The 20,813-nt window shown below is 39.2% G+C and overlaps 1 protein-coding gene across 1 annotated transcript in view; it reads right to left on the bottom strand.

Annotated features, from left to right (window-relative positions):
• Nucleotides 1–2,600: 2,600 nt before the first annotated feature.
• LOC135104511 (uncharacterized) overlaps nt 2,601–20,813 on the bottom strand; it is a 47,857-nt gene continuing 29,644 nt past the window's right edge. The window contains exons 23-24 of the mRNA XM_064012085.1: nt 14,975–15,089; nt 2,601–5,847 (exon numbers count right to left, since the gene is read on the bottom strand). Coding sequence (XP_063868155.1) covers nt 5,758–5,847; nt 14,975–15,089 — 205 coding nt within the window. The 3' untranslated portion in view covers nt 2,601–5,757. The remainder of the gene's footprint in view (nt 5,848–14,974; nt 15,090–20,813) is intronic.

Raw genomic sequence — 20,813 nt, 5'->3', positions numbered from 1 at the left:
AATTCATCCCTTTAGTAAACTCTGGAACTCTCTGCTTGCTTCTGTTATTTCTATATTTCTATGACTTGATCTCTTTCGAGAGCAAAGTTGCAAGACACTCATCCTTCGATATTTGATTATCTAATTTGGCTAACTTTGGGAACAGGAACTCAAATGGGCCTTTTTCCAAATTTTTGGTGCCCTTGGGCATTGGCACTCTTGCATATATTAAAAAGAAAAAGAAAAAAAAGGAAGGTGGATGTGATAAGGATTCAACCCTGGCTCTGGAAGGACAAGTCTTAGCCGAATGGACCATAATGTACCTCATGGCCAGCTTTGCTTTGGCTTGTGTTCACACTTCCTGCTTCATGATGACAACAGATCTGATGGCTTTATGAGGCTGTGTGTGATAATCTACAATATCTAGAATGATGCTAGGATAATGTGTTTGGGAGAACAAAATTTTTTTGAAATTATTAGTGATAATTGAAATTTCATTGGCACAAATGATTTTATAACGAGAGAGAGAGAGAGAGAGAGAGAGAGAGAGAGAGAGAGAGAGAGAGAGAGAGAGAGAGAGAGAGAGAGAGAGAGAGAGAGAGAGAGATTACAATACACCCATGATTTTCATAGTATTGGAGTTTTGGCTGGAATGGAAGAGCAAGTGAAATAGATTTTGTCTTTCTCTTTCTAATGATGCCATCCAGATGTCACTATGTGTTGTGGTTATGGAGAGATAGCAAGCTGAAGAGAGACTTTTGAAGGGAGTGAGTCATTTGCCTGCCTTGTGTCTGTTTCACTTGACTGGATATGGCTTACTCTCTTCATGCATGCTAAACAGTTTTATTGAGTTCTTGCCCAGTTGCACTTTCACTAAGATGTGTAGCAAATAGTTGAGTGCGAGCAGGTAATGTGTGTGGTGTTGAGGTCCTAGGGTGGGAGGGAGAGGGCAGGAAATCATTTTCATCAGTATCACTATCACTGCATTTGGACATTGTGAGAGCAGAGCAGAGATGGAGAAATTAGCCTAACTAGCTTGCAGGCAGTATTACCAAAGACTGAACTACAAAATTGACAAAAGTACCTAAATGTAGCATTAAAATTACAAAATGGTTATAACTGCCTCTGGTCCTTGCCTGCCAAAGTGGCTTTAGCCACTTTTACCGGTAATGAATGATATCAGTAATGGATCTTCACCAAAAATCTCATCACTGAGGACAGCAAGTAATACAAATCACCAAGTGGATAAGTGTTAGCCATATGTTTACTGCTACATACCTAATTGGGTAGAATGTGGCTGTTTCCATTGATGATTTGTTTACAGTATCCTGGGAGGTGCCCAAAAACCATTCAGTTGAGCTACTCAGGCAACTCTGGTTACCCAGGCCGCCTGAGTTGTGGTACTGAATGCAGCCCAGATGTGAGGGCAAAACACACACAGGTCTAGATTTTTTTTTTTTTTTTTTGATGTAGGAGGGGCACCAGCTAAGGGCAACAAAAATCAAATAAAAAAAAAAAAAAAAGGCCCACTGAGATGCCAGTCTCCAAATAGGTTCAAAGTGGTAGTTAAATATTGAAGAATAAGTGTCTTGAAACTTTCCACTTGAAGGAGTTCAAGTTATAGGAAGATGGAAATACAGAAGCAAGCAAGGAGTTCCAGAGTTTGCCAGAGAAAGAGATGAATGATTAAGAATACTGGTTAACTCTTGCATTAGAGAGGTGAACAGAATAGGGGTGAGAGAAAGAAGAAAGTCTTGTGCAGCAAGGTTGCAGGAGGAGGGGAGGCATGCAGTTAGCAAGATCAAAAGAGTGGTTAGCATGAAATTAGTGGTAGAAGATAGCAAGAGATGCAACATTGTGGTGATGAGAAAAAGGCTGAAGACAGTCAATTAGAGGAGAGGGGTTGATGAGACAAAAAGTTTTTGATTTCACCCTGTCTAGAAGAGCGGTATGAGTGGAACCTCCTACTCCATACATAGATGGATAAGGCCCCCATACAGACTTAGCAGCTGGAAGGATAAGAAAAACTGGCGGAGACATTTCAGAATGCCTGACTTCATAGAAGATGTTTAAGCAAGACATGAGATGTGAAGTTTCCAGTTTAGATTATAAGTAAAGAACAGACTGAGGGTGTTCAGTGTAGAAGAGGGGGACAGTTGAGTGTCATTGAAGAAGAGGGGATAGTTGTCTGGAAAGTTGTTGTTAGTTGATACATGGAGGAATTGAGTTTTTGAGGCACTGAACAATATTAAGTTTGCTCTTCCCCAATAAGAAATTTTTGAGAGATCAGAAGTCAGCTGTTGTTTGCTTTCTCCAGCATAAACTGTTTACTTCCTGAAGGGTTAGACGTCTATGAAAAACCATGGAAAAGTGCAGGGTGGTATCATCAGTGTAGGAGTGGAAAGGACAAGAAGTTTGGTTTAGAACAAGGGTTCCCAACCTTTTTGTTCCTCTGTACTGCTTGGACATTTTTATAATAAAAAAGATGGAACTGTGATATTTTGGTATCATTTTATTATGAAATTTGTACCTATGTGTAAACTACATATGAATATTAAAGGTGACAACATCAATAAACTAAATTCAAGTAATTTATTAAATATCGTGATCCATCACATACATATCTTTCTTATAATTATTTGTAATGATCATTACATCCTGTGCCTAATCCTTTCAGGCCCATGGTTATTTCCATAACAGTGAGAGTGAAATGGTGTTCACCCTACTCTTGATAGATTTAGATGAAAGTTTTCCTTACTAAAATGAGGAAATTGGAAAAAAAATCTGCAATCTGCAATCTGATTGCAGATTACAACACCATGTGTTACACAACAGTGGTTATCCTCTGAGATCTAATGCACTCCCTGAAAAGTGCAAATGTACCACTGGGGGTACATGTACTCCAGGTTGGGAATCCCTGGTTTAGAAGATCATTCATAAATAATAGGGAGAGTGGATGACAGGACAGAACCCTGAGGAACACCACTGTTAATAGATTTAGAAGAACAGTGACTGTCTACCACAGCAGCAATGAATGGTCAGAGAGGAAACTTAAAATGAAGTTACAGAGAGAAGGATAGAAGCTGTAGGAGGGTAGTTTGGAAATGAAAGCTTTGTGCCAGACTTTATCAAAAGCTTTTGATATGTCTAAGGCAACAGGAAAAGTCTCACCAAAATCTCTAAAAGAGGATGACCAAGACTCAGTAAGGAAAGCCAGATCACCATTGGAGTGGCCTTGACAGAACCCATATTGGCAATCAGATAGAAGGTTGTGAAGTGATAGAGGTTTAAGAATCTTCCTGTTGAGGATAGATTCAAAAACTTTAGATAAACAGGAAATTAAAGCAATAAGACAGTAGTTTGAAGGATTAGAATGTTCAATCATTTTAGGAACAGGCTGAATGTAGGCAAACTTCCATCAGGAAGGAAAGGTAGATATTGACAGACAGAATTGAAAGAGTTTGACTAGACAAGGTGCAAGCACGGAGACAGTTTTGGAGAACAGTAGGAGGGACCCCATCAGGTCCATAAGCCTTTTGACAGTTTAGGAAAGTGAGGACATGGAAATCATCATTGTAAAGAATTTTAATAGGTAGTATGGAGTAGTCAGAAGGTGGAGGAGAGGGAGAAACAAGCCCTAAATCATCCAAGGTAGAGTTCTTAGCAATTGTTTGAGTGAAGAGTTCAGCTTTAGAGATAGATGTGATAGCAGTGGTGCCATCTGGTTGAAATAAAGGAGGGAAAGAAGAAACAGTTATTGGAGATGTTTCTGGCTAGGTACCGGAAATCATGAGGGGAGTTAAAGCTTGAAAGATTTTGACACTATTAATGAAGGAGTTTTTGGCTAGTTGGAGAACAGACTTTGCATAGTTCTGGGCAAAAATATAAAGCACATGAAATTCTGGTGTTGGAAGGCTCAAGTACCTCTCTATCATGTATAGCACAAGAACAGGCTGTGTTAAACCAGGGTTTGGAAGGTTTAGTTGAGAAAAAGAGTGAGGAATGTATGCCTTCATGCCAGACATTATCACCTGTTATGCGCTCAGCACAAAGAGATGGGTCTCTGACACAGAAGCAGTAGTCATTCCAAGGAAAATCAGCAAAATATCTTCTCAGGTCCCCCAACCTGCAGAGGCAAAATGCCAGAGGCACCTCTGCTTTGGGGGATCCTGGGAAGGGATTGGAAAGATAGAACAAGATACAGATATGAGATTGTGATCAGAGGAGCCCATTGTAGAAGAACGGATAACAGCATAAGCAGAAGGATTAGAGGTTAGGAAAAGGTCAAGAATGTTGGGTGTATCTCCAAGATAGGAATATGATAGTAGGGTTAGGTTGTGGAGGACAGCAAAGTTGAAGGCTAGTTCACCAGGATGGTCAGTGAAGGGAGAGGAAAGCCAAAGCTGGTGGTGAACATTGAAGTCTCCAAGAATGGAGATCTCTGCAAAAGGGAAGAGGGTCAGAATGTGCTCCACTTTGTAAGTTAAGTAATCAAAGAATTTCTTATAGTCAGAGGAATTAGGTGAGAGGTATACAGCACAGATAAATTTAGTTTGTGAGTGACACTGTAGTCATAGCCAGATGGTGGAAAACTCGGAAGATTCAAGAGTGTGGGCATGAGAGCAGGTCAAGTCATTTTGCACATAGATGCAACATCCAGCCTTGGATCGAAAATGAGGACAGAGAAAGTAGGAGGGAACAGATGTGGCAGAGCTGCACCACCACATCACACCAGATGGGAGATCAAAACACACAAACAGTTCTAGAAGTGGCAGCGCTGCACAACCATGTCATACCTGATGGGAGGACAAAACAGACACACTAGCACAGTTCTACTTGTAGATGTGGCGGTGCTACACCACTCTGTCATGGTGGATGTGAGGACTGAGCACACACAATCACACAATTCTAGGCCATGCATCTAGAATAAATAAGTGTTTTTCATTGTTTTCAATTCCTGAGTTTTGTGATTCCTAAGTTTAGTGCTATGCCTTTGTAAGAAAACAAACATGAAACTTAAGAGAGTACTGTTTATATAACCATGTCCTTCAGCTGCCACCTTTGCACTGAATCACTACAGGAAGATGCCATACATATGGATGTACAATCACACAAGAACTTTTTATATAATAATTGTAACAGTGGATGTGTGTCTGATAATCATATGTCATGAGCATAATCTTAAGAAATAGGATAGTTATATTTCATTGTCATATAGTAGTTTAAAAAATATACTTATAAGGAACGGAACTGTATTTTTTGTTTGCAATCTTTATGAAGTGCAGGTTTGCTATTTCTTCATAATGGTGTTTCTATATTGGTGTTCAGGTTTTGTATGAAGCCTCATTTAGGTCTGTCATGTTGACTGACTGTATTCAAAAAGCTTTTGTGACTATTGACTTTTCTCTTGGAGAAGAATCAGATTTTGACCTGATCTTAATGCCTTAATGGGAGGATATTATTTAGGGCTGAGATGCTTGATGACGATACAGCTCCATGCAATGTTGCCAGTGTAAGGTATTTTATTTCTGAGCTAAAAAAATGAGTCACATAATCACAGCCTCTCATGAGTAAAATTGTGCTTTACATAAGGAAAGAATCTACAGTAGTACTTCAAAATTGAATTTTAAGTTGCATACAACAGTGGAAAAAGATAACTCATTTTTAGTAATGCATTAGTGTGCACCTCTAGATGCTGTCCACAGTTAGCTTGAGCGGGTGAGATAGTACTCCTCTTGCTGGGTGAAGAGAGCAGAACATGGATCAACAACCAGCCAATTAGCAGGCCATGTTGCTATTTTGAAGGAAAAGTTCAGGGTAGAGTTGCATAGAAGTTGAGGTTGGCAGGCAGTTCCAAAATTCAAGGGTCTGAAAAAATAGCAAAATCATTACTTGTTTTGATGCTTATTCTTTAAAAGGGTTTAAATCATAGGAAGGTGTTAAAGCAGAATAAGGCAGTTCTACAGAAAGTTAACCATAGTTGTAACCATGAAAATAATACATGTATAGATAATAGCAAGAGATGCAACTTTGTTGAAAATTAGTTTAAGGAGGGGACCATGAAAAACAACTTTTGATTCCACCATTATTAGAAGAAATGTATAAGTGGTACCCTTTCATACTTGGTTATATACATAGTTAATGTGATCCCTGCTTAGTCAGTATCTTAGAAGGGGAAAGAGTGAATGGAGACAACACAACATAACCAGAGATTTTTTAATGTAGGGTATGAAAACAGATTTTAAATAGATAAGCTAGATACCACATTGCATTTCTTTGTGAGGAGGAGGCAGTAGGCACCTGCCAAAATAATAATTACTACTAGTGAGATCTAAAGCACTGGATCAGGGGGTGCAGTGAACTTATCATTAAACCCAGCTGTGATTTCACTGAATGTTTCCCTTTGTGTCTCATTGCACAAGGAGGCAGTCACAGCCTGCCCTCTAAAGACAACTCTCTTCCTTCACACAAAACTACAAGCACCTAATTACACACAAGTCCTTCACTCAAAATTAAAAATTATCATGGTGACTCCTACACCCCCTTGGAGTAACCATCTGGGAAGGGGACCACAAATGTTCCCAGGTTGGACTGCTCTTCTGGTATCAACCATAAGTGTCTTGACACTCACCTCAACTTTTTCTTCATTAACTTTTGCAACATTCGCTGTCTTAGATCTAATTTTCAATCTGTAGAACAGCATCTCTTTTCTACTAAATGGAATGACTACTGCTTCCGTGTCAGAGACCCGTCTTTGTGTGCCGAGTGCATAACAGAGGTGATAGTGTCTGGCATGGAGGCGTACATTCCTCATTCTTTTCCTCAACCTAAACCTTCCAAACCTTGGTTTAACACGGCCTGTTCTTGTGCTATATATGATAGAGAGGTGGCCTACTAAAGGTGCTTGAGCCTTCCATCACCAGAATCTCATGCACTTTATATTTCTGCCTGGAACCATGCCAAGTCTGTTCTTCAACTAGCCAAAAACTCCTTCATTAATAGAAAGTGTCAAAATCTTTCAAAGATCTAACTCCTTTCGTTACTTTTGGCATCTAGCCAAAAACATCTCCAGTAACTTTGCTTCTTCTTCTTTTCCTCCTTTATTTCAACCAGATGGCACCACTGCTATCACATCTATCTCTAAAGCTGAACTCTTCACTCAAACCTTTGCTAAAAACTCTACCTTGGACGAGTCAGGGCTTGTTACTCCCTCTCCTCTGCTCTCTGACTATTTCATGCTACCTATTAAAGTTATTCACAATGATGTTTTCTATGCCCTCGCTGGCCTAAACCACCGGAATGCTTATTGGCCTGATGGGGTCCCTCCTATTGTTCCCTGAAACTGCACCTTTGTGCTTGCACCTTGCCTAGTCAAACTCTTTCAACTCTGTCTGTCAACATCTATCTTTCCTTTATACTGGAAGTTTGCCTACATTGAGCTTGTTCCCAAGAAGGGTGACCGTTCTAATCCTTCAAACTATCATCCTATTGCTTTAATTTCCTGCCTATCTAAAGTTTTCAATCTATCCTCAACAGAAAGATTCTCAAGCATATATCACTTCACAACCTTTTATCTGATTGCCAGTATGGGTTCTGTCAAGATCCTATATCTGTTAACAGTGGTGTTCCTCAGGGTTCTGTCCTGTCACCCACTCTCTTCCTGTTATTCATCAATGATCTTCAAACCAAACTTCTTGTCCTATCCACTCCTACGCTGATGATACCACCCTGCACTTTTCCACGTCTTTTCATAGACGTCCAACCCTTCAGGAAGTAAACATTTCATGCAGGGAAGCCACATAACACCAGACGTCTGATCTCTCTTAAATTTCATATTGGGGCAGAGCAAACTTGGTATTGTTCAATGCCCCAAAAACTCAATTCCTCCATCTATCAACTCCACTCAACCTTCCAGACAATTATCTCCTCTTCTTCAGTGACACTCAACTGTGCCTCTCTTCTACATTGAACATCCTTGGTCTGTCCTTTTTTACAATCTAAACTTGAAACTTCACACATCATCTCTAGCTAAAAACAGCTTCTATGAAGTTAGGCATTCTGAGACGTCTCTGCAGTTTTTCTCACCTCCTCAGCTGCTAACTCTGTACAGGGGCCTTATCTGTCCAGGTATGGAGTTTGGTTCACGTCTGGAGGGATTCCACTCATACCACTCTTTTAGACTGGATGAAATCAAAAGCTTTTTGTCTCTTCAACTTCTCTCCTCTAAAGGACTGTCTTCAGCCTCTTTCTCATTGCTGCAATGTTGCATCTCTAGCTATCTTCTACTGCTATTTTCATGCTAACTGCTCTTCTGATCTTGCTAACTGCATGCCTCCCCTCCTCCTGTGGCTTCGCTGCACAAGACTTTCTTTCTCTTACATCTATTCTGTCCACCTCTCTAATACAAGAGTTAACCAGTATTCTTAATCATTCATCCCTTTCTCTGGTAAACTCAGGAATTCTCTGCCTGCTTTTGTATTTCCATCTTCCTATGACTTAAATTCCTTCAAGAAAGAGGCTTCAAGACACTTATCCTTCAATTTTTGACTACTTCTTCAGACCCTATTCAGGGACCGGCATCTCAGTGGGCTTTTTAAAAATTTTTTTATTTTAATGTATTTTTGTTGCCCTTGGTCAGTGTCCCTCCTACATAAAAAAAAGGTAAATGATTAGAAATTGAGTTTTTGGAATAGGGAGGTCCCATTATATGAGCATCTATTATATGAAAAATTGATGATATGAGATATGTAAATTAAGATTTTTCTTTATACGAGTGCAAAAAATCTGATGATACAAGCTTCAATCTTAGGCAAGTAAAAATACAAAGTTTTAAAATGCATGCCTTTCTGCACCCTCCTGCTAACATATCCAGGGTGTATGGTGATGTATGATGATCAAGATGCACAGAGACAAGTTTGTGAGTGCTTGAAGAGAACTGCACACTCCTCCTTTGTCCTACTTACCATTCAAACCATTCAAAGTTCTCTTTTTAACTGAACTCTGTACCTCTCAGACTCCCACCCTTGTTATTATACTTGTACTCTATCATCATTTTGCTTGCAAGTATATTTACAATACAGTATACGTACAGTACTTTATGTGACTGATCAGTTCTTGGATGTGTTACAGTGTTACTGCTGCTGTGTTCTTTCATTTGCTGTCTTTGGTGTGGTGTTGTATGTGTGAGTGACCACATGGTAGCTTACTTTGCCTCTCAAGTGCTAACTATGCTTCCATTTGGCAAATGAATTCTGCTGTGAGGCCTAGCAGTAGGGTTAGGCAAGCTAGAGTACCAATAAAGAAGGTAGAAATTGTTAATAGGCACAAGAGTGGTGAGCAAGTTATCCTCCTTGACATATTAACTGTATATTGGTGAGTGTTATGTACATTTTATATATTCAGTTAACCTGAGCCTTTTTTTGCCATTAGTTATGTGTTTTGTTATATGAGAATCTGCTATACAAGCAATTCAAATGGAAGCTAACTGACCATATCATTGGGACCTCCCTGTATTTGGAATATCATTTGCTTTGCTTCATTTGGAAATTATTGAAAGATCAGTAATTTGGCAGTTTGGTAATTTTCTGGGTGACTTAGTGCTGTATTCCTGTTAAGATGATAATTTGGCTAATGATGTTACAAAATGAGTTAATCAAAATCAACATAAGAAGAGCTAGGATTCTGAGTTTGACTAAGATCACTGAGGTCTAAGGCTGCCTTCAAATGAGTGTTTTTGTAAGTCTGCTCAATGTCTGTACAGTATACCAGTTCTTTTTACTATCCCATGTCAATGTGCATTTCTGTCTGTCCACGTATTTTGTAGATGAAGGATGCATGGAAGAAAGCTGAGCTTATTTATACAGTAACTCAAATAGTAGGAAGGATTGAGTGTAAAATGGCCATTTTACACTCAATAAAGGATGTGCATCCTTGCTGGCTTGTGTATCTGTTTGGCATTGTCTACATATTCAGCATCTCAGGTGCAAGGTCCCATTGAATTGTAGCTATTTCTAGAACATGTATTTCTGAATGTGCACACAAAAAACACTCCTATGAGTGCAGGTTAACAGAGAATGGGTGTTGGAACAGAACCCTACGCCACACCACAGATATCATTGTGAAGAACACTGACATGGTATTAAAATAGCTATAAAACATCTAGAAAAGAAGAAATGGAATTGTTAAGTCATATCCATTTCCACTTGCACAAAGAAGTATGTAATGTAGCTATAATAGTTGTCACAACTATGTACAAAGAAATAATCAAGTAGAGATAATCATAAATCTCTCCACCTACAAGGAAAAATAATGAAGTTATGATAGTCATAACTATCTTCATTTGCAAAGAAGAATAATGTAGCTGTTAAATTTATTTATACAGTAGTACCTCATGATTCAAACTTAATTGATTCTTTTGGGTTGTTCAAATTGGGAATGTTTGGATTGGGAAGCAATTTATCCCATTCAAATTAATGTTAAAAAAAAAAATCCAGATCTGAAAATGCCCCCCCTTTTTTTTATTTATTTATTTTTTTATGGGTTTATGTTGTGTCCTAGACATAAAATTAAATGAAAATAGAATAGAAATAGAATTAAATGGAAAAAATGCAGTAAAAGAAAACTTGAAGTACTGTATATTTCAGCACATAATACAGCACTTAAATCATCCTAAAAAGACAAAAAAAAATGGGCCATTCTATATCAGATACAAAAACAATGACCTTAAAATTTTACACAAAATACCATTGTATATAAACACCAACCTCAAAATAATGAAACATTGAAAGTTCTATTTTTTTATGTAAGAGGGGCACTGGCCAGAAAAAAAAAAAAAAAACCCACAGGTGTCACTCCCTGTACAAGTTAAAAGTAATAGTAAAAAATACAGGATAAGTGTCTTTAAATCTCCCTCTTGAAAGAGTTCAAGTTATAGGAAAGTGGAAATACAGAAGCAGGCAAGGAGTTCCAGAGTTTACCAGAGAAAGGGATGAATGATTGAGAATACTGGTTAACTCTTGCATTAGAGAGGTGGACAGAATAGGTGTGTGAGAAAGAAGAAAGTCTTATCCAGTGATGCCATGGGAGGAGGTGAGATATACAGTTAGCAAGATCAGAAGAGCAGTTAGCATGAAAATAGCGGTATATGATAGCAAGAGATGCAACATTGCAACAATGAGAAAAAGGCTGAAGATAGTCAGTTAGAGAAGTGGAGTTGATAAGACAAAAAGCTTTCGATTCCACCCAATCTAAAAGAAATGAGTGGAACCCACCCTATACATGTGAAGCATATTCCATACATGGATGGATAAGGCTCCTGTACAGAGCTAGCAGTTTGGGGGGGGGATGAGAAAAATTGGTAGAGATGACTCAGAACACTTAACTTCATAGCAGCTGTTTTAACTAGAGATGAGATGTGAAGTTTCCAACTTAGATTATAAGTAAAAGGACAGACCAAGGATGTTCATTGTAGAAGAGGGGGACAGTTGAGTGTCATTGAAGAGTGGACAGTTGTCTGGAAGGTTGTGTCAAGTTGATACATGGAGGAATTGAGTTTTTGAGGCATTGAACAATATTAAATTTACTCTGCTCCAATCAGAAATTTTAGAGATCAAAAGTCAGGTGTTCTGCGGCTTCCCTGCGTGAAATGTTTACTTCCTGAAGGGTTGGACGTCTATGAAAAGACCTGGAAAGTGCAGGGTGGTATCATCAGCATAGGAGTGGATAGTACAAGAAGTTTGGTTTAGAAGATCATTGATGAATAATAGGAAGAGTGGGTGACAGGACAGAACCCTGAGGAACACCACTGTTAATAGATTTAGGAGAACAGTGACCATCTACCACAGCAGCAATAGAATGGTCAGAAAGGAAACTTGAGATGAAATTACAGAGAGCAGTATAGAAGCCATAGGAGGGTAGTATGGAAATCAAAGCTTTGTGCCAGACTCTATAAAAAGCTTTTTATATGTCTAAGGCAACATCAAAAGTTTCTCCAAAATCTGTAAAAGAGGATGACCAAGACTCAGTAAGGAAATCCAGAAGATCACCAATATAGCAGCCTTGATGGAACCCATACTGACAATCAGATAGAAGGTTGTGAAGTGATAAATGTTTAAGAATCTTCCTGTTGAGGATTGACTAGAAAATTTTAGATAGGAAATTAAATCAATAGGATGGTAGTTTGAGGGATTATAATTGTCACCTTTTTTAGGAACAGACTGAATGTAAGCAAACTTCCAGCAAGAAGGAATGGTAGATGTTGACAGACAGAGTTGAAAAGTTTGATCAGGCAAAGTGCAAGCACAGAGGTGCAGTTTCGGAGAACAATAGGAGGGATCCCGTCAGGACCATAAGCCTTCCGAGTGTTTAGACCAGCAAGGGAATGGAAAACATCAGTGAGAAATTTTAATAGGTAACATGAAGTAGTCAGAGGGTGGAGGACAGGGAGGAACAAGCCCTGAATCATCCAAGGTAGAGTTTTTAGCAAAGGTTTGAGGGAAGAGTTCAGCTTTAGAAATAGATAAGATAGCAGTGGTGCCATCAGGTTGAAATAAAGGAGGGAAAGATGAAGAAGCAGTTATCGGAGATGTTTTTTGCAAGGTTTGGGTTGAGAGAAAGAGTGAGGAATGTATGCTCCTTGCCAGATACTATCACTTCTCTTATGCGCTCAGCACACTGAGACTGGTTTCTGACATGGAAGCAGCAGGAAAATTGGCAAAATAACTTCTCAGATCCCCCCAACTAGCAGAGGCAAAAGGGCAGAGGCACCTCTGCTTTGGGAGATCCTGAGGAGGGATTGGAGGGATAGGATAAAATACAGATATGAGATTGTGATCAAAGGAGCCCAAAAGAGGAGGTAGGGTAACAGCATAAGCAAAAGGATTATAGGTTAGGAAAAGGTAAAGAATGTTGGGTGTATCTCCAAGATGGTGAGGAATGCAAGTAGGGTGTTGCACCAATTGCTCTAGGTCATGGAGGATGGCAAAGTTAAAGGCTAGTTCACTAGGATGGTTAGTGAAGGGAGAGGAAAGCCAAAGCTGGTGGTGAACATTGAAGTCTCCAAGAATGGAGATCTCCGCAAAAGGAAATAGAGTCAGAATGTGCTCCACTTTGGAGGTTATTTAGTCAAAGAATTTCTTATAGTCAGAGGAGTTAGGTGAGAAGTATATAGCAGAGATAAATTTAGTCTGAGAGTGACTCTTTAGTTGTAACCAAATGGTGGAAGATTCAGGAGCATAGGGATGAGAACAGGTTAAATTGTTGTGCACACAGATGCAACATCCAGTTTTGGGTTGAAAATGAGGATAGAGAGAGTAGGAGGGAACAGAAAAGGGGCTACTGTCAGTTGCCTCAGACACCTGTGTTTCAGTGAGGAAAAGAAGATGAGGTTTAGTAGAGGAGAGGTGGTGTTCTACAGATTGAAAATTAGATCTAAGACTGCAAATGTTGCAGAAGTTATTGAAGAAAAAGGTAAGGTGGGTGTCAAGACACTTATGGTTGATACCAGAAGAGCAGTCCAACCTGGGGACATTTATGGTTCCCTTCCCAGATGGGGTCTCTGAGGCTGGTGTAGGAGTTGCCATGATAATTTTAAATTTTGCATGAAGCGTATTTGTGTAATTAGATGCTTTTAGTTTTGCGTGAAGGAAGAGAGTTGTCTTTAGAGGGCAGGCTGTGACTGCCTCCTTGTGTTGTGAGACACAAAGGGAAACATTCAGTAAGGTCACATATAGGTTAATGATAAGTTCACAGCACCCCCCTGATTCAGTGCTTTAGACCTCACTGGGAGTAATTATTGTTTTGGCAAGTGTCTACTACTTCCTCCTCATGTCATCTTCAGTATTGAAAATGGTTGTAGTGTACACAATTTTTATTTTGCACTAAGGTCCACTCTCTCTCTCTCTCTCTCTCTCTCTCTCTCTCTCTCTCTCTCTCTCTCTCTCTCTCTCTCTCTCTCTCTCTCTCTCTCTCTCTCTCTCTCTCTCTCTCTCTCTCTCTCTCTCTCTCTCTCTCTCTCTCTCTCTCTCTCTCTCTCTCTCTCTCTCTCTCTCTCTGAAAGTAAGAATCCTAAGAATTGCTAAATAGAATGAGACTAATAGATAATAAAAATGGAATTGTACAAGAGAGAGATTGAGAAAAGATGAAGTGAAAATGACAGAGAATGAATGTGGGGGAAAGAGTGTGAGGTATCACTCCCTTGTCTCTTATTTCTGACAGATATGGGGGATGGGAGGTGAGAGGGAGGGAGGTTTGAGACCAAATGAAAGAGGAGGGGAGAGGAAATGAACAATGGCAAGAAGGGACATATCCAGAAGAAGAGTAAATTATATGGAAAGAGAGAGAGAGAGAGAGAGAGAGAGAGAGAGAGAGAGAGAGAGAGAGAGAGAGAGAGAGAGAGAGAGAGAGAGAGAGAGAGAGAGAGAGAGAGAGGTTGGGAAAGATAGAGGGATGGAGGATATGGGGAGGGATGAGGGAGAGAGGGACAGGGAAGGGAGAGAGAGAGAGAGAGAGAAGGAGCAGGAGGAAAGGAAGGAATGGGGAAGAAGGAATGCAAAAGGACTGACTGAGTGGCGTCGCTTGAATGGGTGTTTTTGTTCAAACTGGAAGACTGTTCAAATTGGAGGATAAAATTTGGTCAGCAACCCTGTTCAAATTGAAGGATGTTTGAATCACGAGGTTTGACTGTATATATCACCTTTTGTACTGAGAAAGAATGAAGGTGTGACTGTAATGTGAAGGATGTGATTAATAACTCGTGGATAGTTAGGCTTAGATGATCACAATTCAAAGAAAAATCAAAGGAGAGAAATATGAGAGACAGATATGAGATGAACTATGATGGGAAATTGTTATAGATGGACAATGGTCTCTTATCACATACAGAGAAATCTAAGAAAAACACAGATCTTGCAACATTGTAATAGTGTATTGAAATGATGGTGATGATGGTGGCATGTGTTTGTATGCATTGATTCTGTCGTTAATTGGCTGTTCTCACCTTGCTGTGCACTGGTTGCATGCATGGGCTGGTAGTGAGGGATAAGTAATAGGAATGCTTGTTATGTGCTACAGGAGTCCATCTAAATCCCAGAGTGCCATTGATGGTTGGGTTCCTGAAGATTGGAAAATATTAGTATTGATAGCTTTCAAGACTGTGTCTTGGAGTATACACCTAAATTTAGAGATAATTCTATGAAGAAAAAATGAATGGTAAAAATGTAACAAAAACAACTACTGCTTGATAAGGACTGTTTTACAAGAGCAAGTTGCTGTTAACTCACGTTTAATTGTTTATCTGTGACTTGTCAGATATTGATGATGGAATTACTTTTCATCACTTGGAGACAGGTGTATTTTTATGGTTCCAGTCAGGGTCTCATATTAAGCAGCCATGTGGGTGGTTTAATTTTTTATGACAAAAAATAAATTTAATAATTATATTGAAGTTATCTTTTTGTCATGAATGTTAATTGTTCTTTAATGATGATGTGAATTTGCTTTTTACTTAATGGGCCAGCTTTATCTCATGGATTTAAGGAACATTGCAACTGATTTTAACAATGATCACGCAAGCCAAGACTTATGTCAAGCAGCTGTGTAGTGTCCCATTGAGCCATTCATAGAAACACTGAGAAATTGATGTGAAGGTGACATAAATCTTTAGCAATGAGAGGCTGTAGCCAGGGATTGAATCCCGGATGAACAAAATACAGTTCCTCAGACACCAGGACCATGATGATCACCAGGTCTCAAGATAATTTTTTGGGACTTGGTATGTACTCTAATCACAACATGGTCTCTTCCCATCATTCATATTGATATCTAGTGTTTCAGTTTTCTCTAGCATGATCACATTAGTCTTTATTATCTTTTTTTAGGGAAAGCATGGGCTAATCTCTATCCAGATGGAGAGATATTATAGCATTGCACCATATACTTGCCTAAATGGGCATCCTAATGTATATAACATGTATAATATGTATAATAATATGTATAATAATATATAATATAGTCCTCTCCCCCCTCATGGGCACTTAATAGAAACATTGAGAAATTGATCTTAGGAAGGGATAAATCTTAGCTATGAGAGGCAGTAGCTGGAGATGAGCCCCTGACTATGAGGACAAAGTACAATGTCTTAGATATTGAACCATGGTCTTTGTCAAGTCTCAAGATAATTTTTGGGGGCTGTGTAATTTTTGGGGGCTGTGTATATAGCTGTCCAGCTGGCTTGGTTCTTAAGTGCAAAAGTGACAGATTTTTAAAAATAAAGTTATTCTTAAATTATGTTGAAACTGCTTCTAAGCTCTTAAGAGGATGCTTCAAAGCTGTGCCTTGTTGCTGATTTTTACAAAAAATAATACAACTTGGTTCACCTAAGGCATCTTCATAGCCAAGCCACTTGGATGATCTAAAAAAAAACAAAAAAAAAACAGGATAAGCAGTGTGTAACACCTGTTTCAACTTTTCTTTATTCCTCAGAGTAAAGACACTCATACAGAGGAAGTCATCAAAATTGACATTGTTATGTGTATGACAACTTTTCCCCTCTTTTCAGAACCCATTGCTTACAATAAAAGTGGTTATTATTTTTATTTTAAAGTATGGGCGTAGATGATCAGTATTTAATGAAACATGATATCACGTCTGTTGGGTCCGAAACATAATGATACGTTGGTGGGTTTATTCGGGGTTCAATTGAGTTACTCAGATGTTCGGGGTTTTGGGGTTTCACACTGTGTATTTTTAATCTGTGTCGAAGCCAATGAAATAAATAGCAGGTGTGGTACACTTTAGTTCTGCTCCAGCTGTCTTAGGACTCACACGTTTTATTCCCTGTCCTACTCGCCTAATACACATTGCTAGCAAGGATGGCTCAGAGTCTAACAGGTTATGGGCCCAGGAACAGACTGTATTTTGACGGTGATGAGCGCAAGTACGAGTTATGGGAAGTGAAGTTTTTGGGCTACATGCGGCTACAGAAATTGCATAATGTGATTGATCCTCCTGCATCAAGTACGACTGCTGCAGACGTTACCAAAAATGCCGAGGCATTTGCGGAGTTGATTCAGTTCCTGGATGACCGTAGTCTATCCCTTGTGATGCGTGATGCGAAGGACGATGGACGTGAGGCACTGAGGATTTTACGGGAACACTACTTATCGAAAGGTAAACCCAAGGTCATATCACTGTACACGGAGCTCACAACGTTGCTTAAGGGAGAAAACGAGAGTGTTACAGACTATGTGATTCGAGCCGAGACGGCGGCAACTGCACTTAAAACGTCTGGTGAAACTATTAGTGACAGCTTGTTGGTGGCAATGGTGCTTAAGGGTTTACCTACGGAATTCAAGCCATTTATGACTGTAATTACACAAAGAGAAAAGGCATTGACATTTGCTGAGTTCAAGGTGTCTCTCAGAAGTTTCGAGGAGACAGAGAAGTTGTGCGGCGACAAAAGTGACAGTGACAGAGTGATGAGGATAGAGTCTCGTAAATTCAGTGGTACGTGTTTCAAGTGCGGTCTTCAGGGTCACAAATCGGTCGACTGCCGTGTCTCTAGACCGAACCAGACTTTAAGAAGATGGTGTGAGAACTGCAGGAATAACTCCCACGATACGAAGTTTTGTTGGAAGAGTTCGGGGGGTAACAGTGGTAAAGACTCTGCCAGGAACGTAAAAGATTATAGTGATGATTATGACAGTCAGAGCCACAGTTTTGTGTTTAAAGTGGGGCTTCGGAGATCAGAGACTGAATCATGTGTTGTGGTTAACAAGTTAATGGTGGACTGTGGTGCAACTACTCATATAATCAATGATGACTCCAAATTTGTGTGTTTTGACAAGCAATTTGATCCTGAGAGACATTTTATTGAACTAGCTGATGGTAGTAGAACAAATAATCTGGTTAAAAAGAAGGGTGATGCCTGTGTTACCCTTGTAGACTCTTGTGGTAATGTTCATACAACAATTCTGGAAAATGCTCTCTATGTACCTTCCTTCAAGCAAGATATTTTCTCGGTTCAAGCTGCCACTGAGAAGGGTGCATCAATCGAGTTTAAACCAAATTCTGCAGAGTTAACATCTACAAACGGTACAAAGTTTGACATAGTTAAGCATGGTAGACTGTATTTCTTAAACAATACTGTGTGTTCAAATAGGGCGTCCTATACATTGAGACAGTGGCATGAAATTCTCGGTCATTGTAATGTGAGTGATATTTTGAAACTTGAAGGTGTAGTGAACGGGATGAAAATTAGTGACAAAAAGGACTTTGATTGTGGCATTTGTGTTAAAGGGAAAATGACTCAGTTTAGAAACAGACAAGCTGATGAGCGTTCAAAAGCTAAACTAGATATGGTACACTGTGACCTAGCTGGTCCCATTGATCCTGTTGCCAAGGACGGTTTTAAGTATGCACTCAGTTTTGTTGATGATTACTCCGGTCTTATCATGATATACTTCCTCAAATATAAGTGTGACACCTTACAGGCAACTAAGCATTTCATAGCAGACATTTCTCCCTATGGCTCAGTGAAATGTCTCAGAAGTGATGAAGGTACGGAATTTACTTCTAATGCATTCGCAGATTTACTCGTGGAAAATAAAATCAAGCATGAAATGTCTTCTCCCTACTCACCTCACCAAAATGGTACCGCTGAAAGAGGCTGGCGTACTCTTTTTGAAATGGCCAGATGTTTACTAATAGAGTCTGGTCTGCCAAAGTTTCTGTGGACGTATGCCGTTATGGCCTCTGCTTACATTAGAAACAGATGTTATAACCTTAGGATTAAGAAGACTCCATTCGAGGCTTTTGCAGGTAAAAAGCCAAATATTAGTAATATGCACATTTTTGGCTCTGTATGTTATGCCTATGTACAACAGAAGAAAAAACTTGATGCCAGAAGTGAGGATGGAATTTTTGTAGGCTATGATAAGTCTAGTCCAGCATACCTTGTATATTTTCCAAAGACTGGTACAGTAAGGAAAGTTGGATGTGTCAAATTTACCAGGCCTAGCGTAGATGTAAGTTCAGATGTAGCATGGGGTAGTGAATGTGACTGGACTACAACACGTAGTACTGACACTGAAGCTAGCCCAGAAGTTGGTAACCAAACAGAGGACAGTGTGTGTTTAAGGCGGTCAGAAAGAGTAAAACGTAAACCCATATATTTTGGTGACTGTATTGTTGGTGATGAAATGGATGAGGCTTTGGATAGTATTGTGAATTGTACTGTTGACTATTGCTATAAACTAGCCAGTGTACCTTATACATATCAAGATGCTATTGCATCTCCTGATTCTGATAAATGGCGAGAAGCTATGGAATTGGAAATGAAAGCTCTAAAGGATAATGAGACTTTTGAGCTTACTACTTTGCCTGAAGGTAGAAAAGCTGTGGGAAGTAGGTGGGTATATGACCTGAAGTTTAACCCTAACAATGAGACAAGGTACAAGGCTCGTTTTGTTGCTAAGGGTTACTCTCAGGAGGCAGGTATAGATTATCACGAAACATTTTCCCCAACTACTAGGATCACATCTGTAAGAACTTTAATGCAGTTGGCTGTACAACATGACCTGGTTGTTCATCAAATGGATGTAAAAACTGCCTACTTAAATGCACCTATTGATTGTGAAATTTATGTTGAACAACCCAAGGGTTTCTGTGTGGAGGGTAATGGTGGCGAGAAGTTGGTGTACAAATTAAAGAAATCCTTGTATGGTCTCAAACAAAGTGGTAGAAATTGGAGTTCACTGTTGCACTCATATTTGGTTGACCTAAGTTTAACTCAGTCATTTGCTGACCCATGTCTTTATACCAGAATTACTGATGATGAGGTAACCAATGTATTAGTTTGGGTTGATGACATAATAATTGCGGCCAGCAGTGATGCAAAATTGAAGAACATGAAGGAAAGTCTGGGTGATAAATTTAGGATGAAAGATCTAGGCAAAATTTCCTGGTATCTAGGTATACAGTTTGTGTGTGATGATAATGTAATTAAAATGAATCAAACTAAATATGTGGAAAAGATCCTTGAGAAATTTGGTATGCAACATTGTAAACCTGCCTATACTCCTTGTAACATGGATGTGAACAAAGTATGTATTAGTTCTAGTGAATCAAAACTGGCTGATATCAATATGTATAGAGGATTAGTTGGAAGTCTGATCTATGTAATGACATGTACTAGACCTGATTTGTGCTTTATTGTAACTAAATTTTCTCAGAATATGACTAATCCAACTACTTCTCATCTCACTATGGCCAAGCATGTATTAAGATATTTGAAAGGTACCATTGATCAATGTTTGACTTTTAAAAAGTCAGATGAGTCACTGAATTTGATTGGGTATTGTGATGCTGACTGGGCTAATGCACAAGATCGCAGAAGTATTACCGGGTATAGCTTCCAACTTTCCAGTGGGGGTCCATTAATCTCTTGGAAGACTAGAAAACAGAGAACAGTTGCTCTGTCTACTTGTGAAGCTGAGTATATGGCCTTGTCTGCCGCTACTCAAGAGGCAAAGTTTTTATTGCAATTACTGGAAGATATGACAGGAAGTACTTCGATAAACAGCTGTACTATACACTGTGATAACCAAGGTGCCATAAAATTAGTTGAAAACCCTGTCCAGCATCAGAGATCAAAGCACATAGATATTAGATACCATTTTATTAGGATAGAGGTTCAGAGAGGTGTAGTGCAACTTAACTATGTACCATCTGATCAAAATATTGCTGATATGTTCACTAAACCTGTACCTAAAGTAAAGCTTTGTGATTTCAGTAAAGTTATTATGGGTGTGTAGATAGTTAAAACAGGAGTGTGTATT

Source organism: Scylla paramamosain, chromosome 10, assembly GCF_035594125.1.
Source record: "Scylla paramamosain isolate STU-SP2022 chromosome 10, ASM3559412v1, whole genome shotgun sequence".
In the NCBI taxonomy this organism is placed as follows: domain Eukaryota; kingdom Metazoa; phylum Arthropoda; class Malacostraca; order Decapoda; family Portunidae; genus Scylla; species Scylla paramamosain.
Note: the sequence above shows the minus strand (reverse complement) of the source record. Positions and strands in the feature narration are given on the sequence as shown.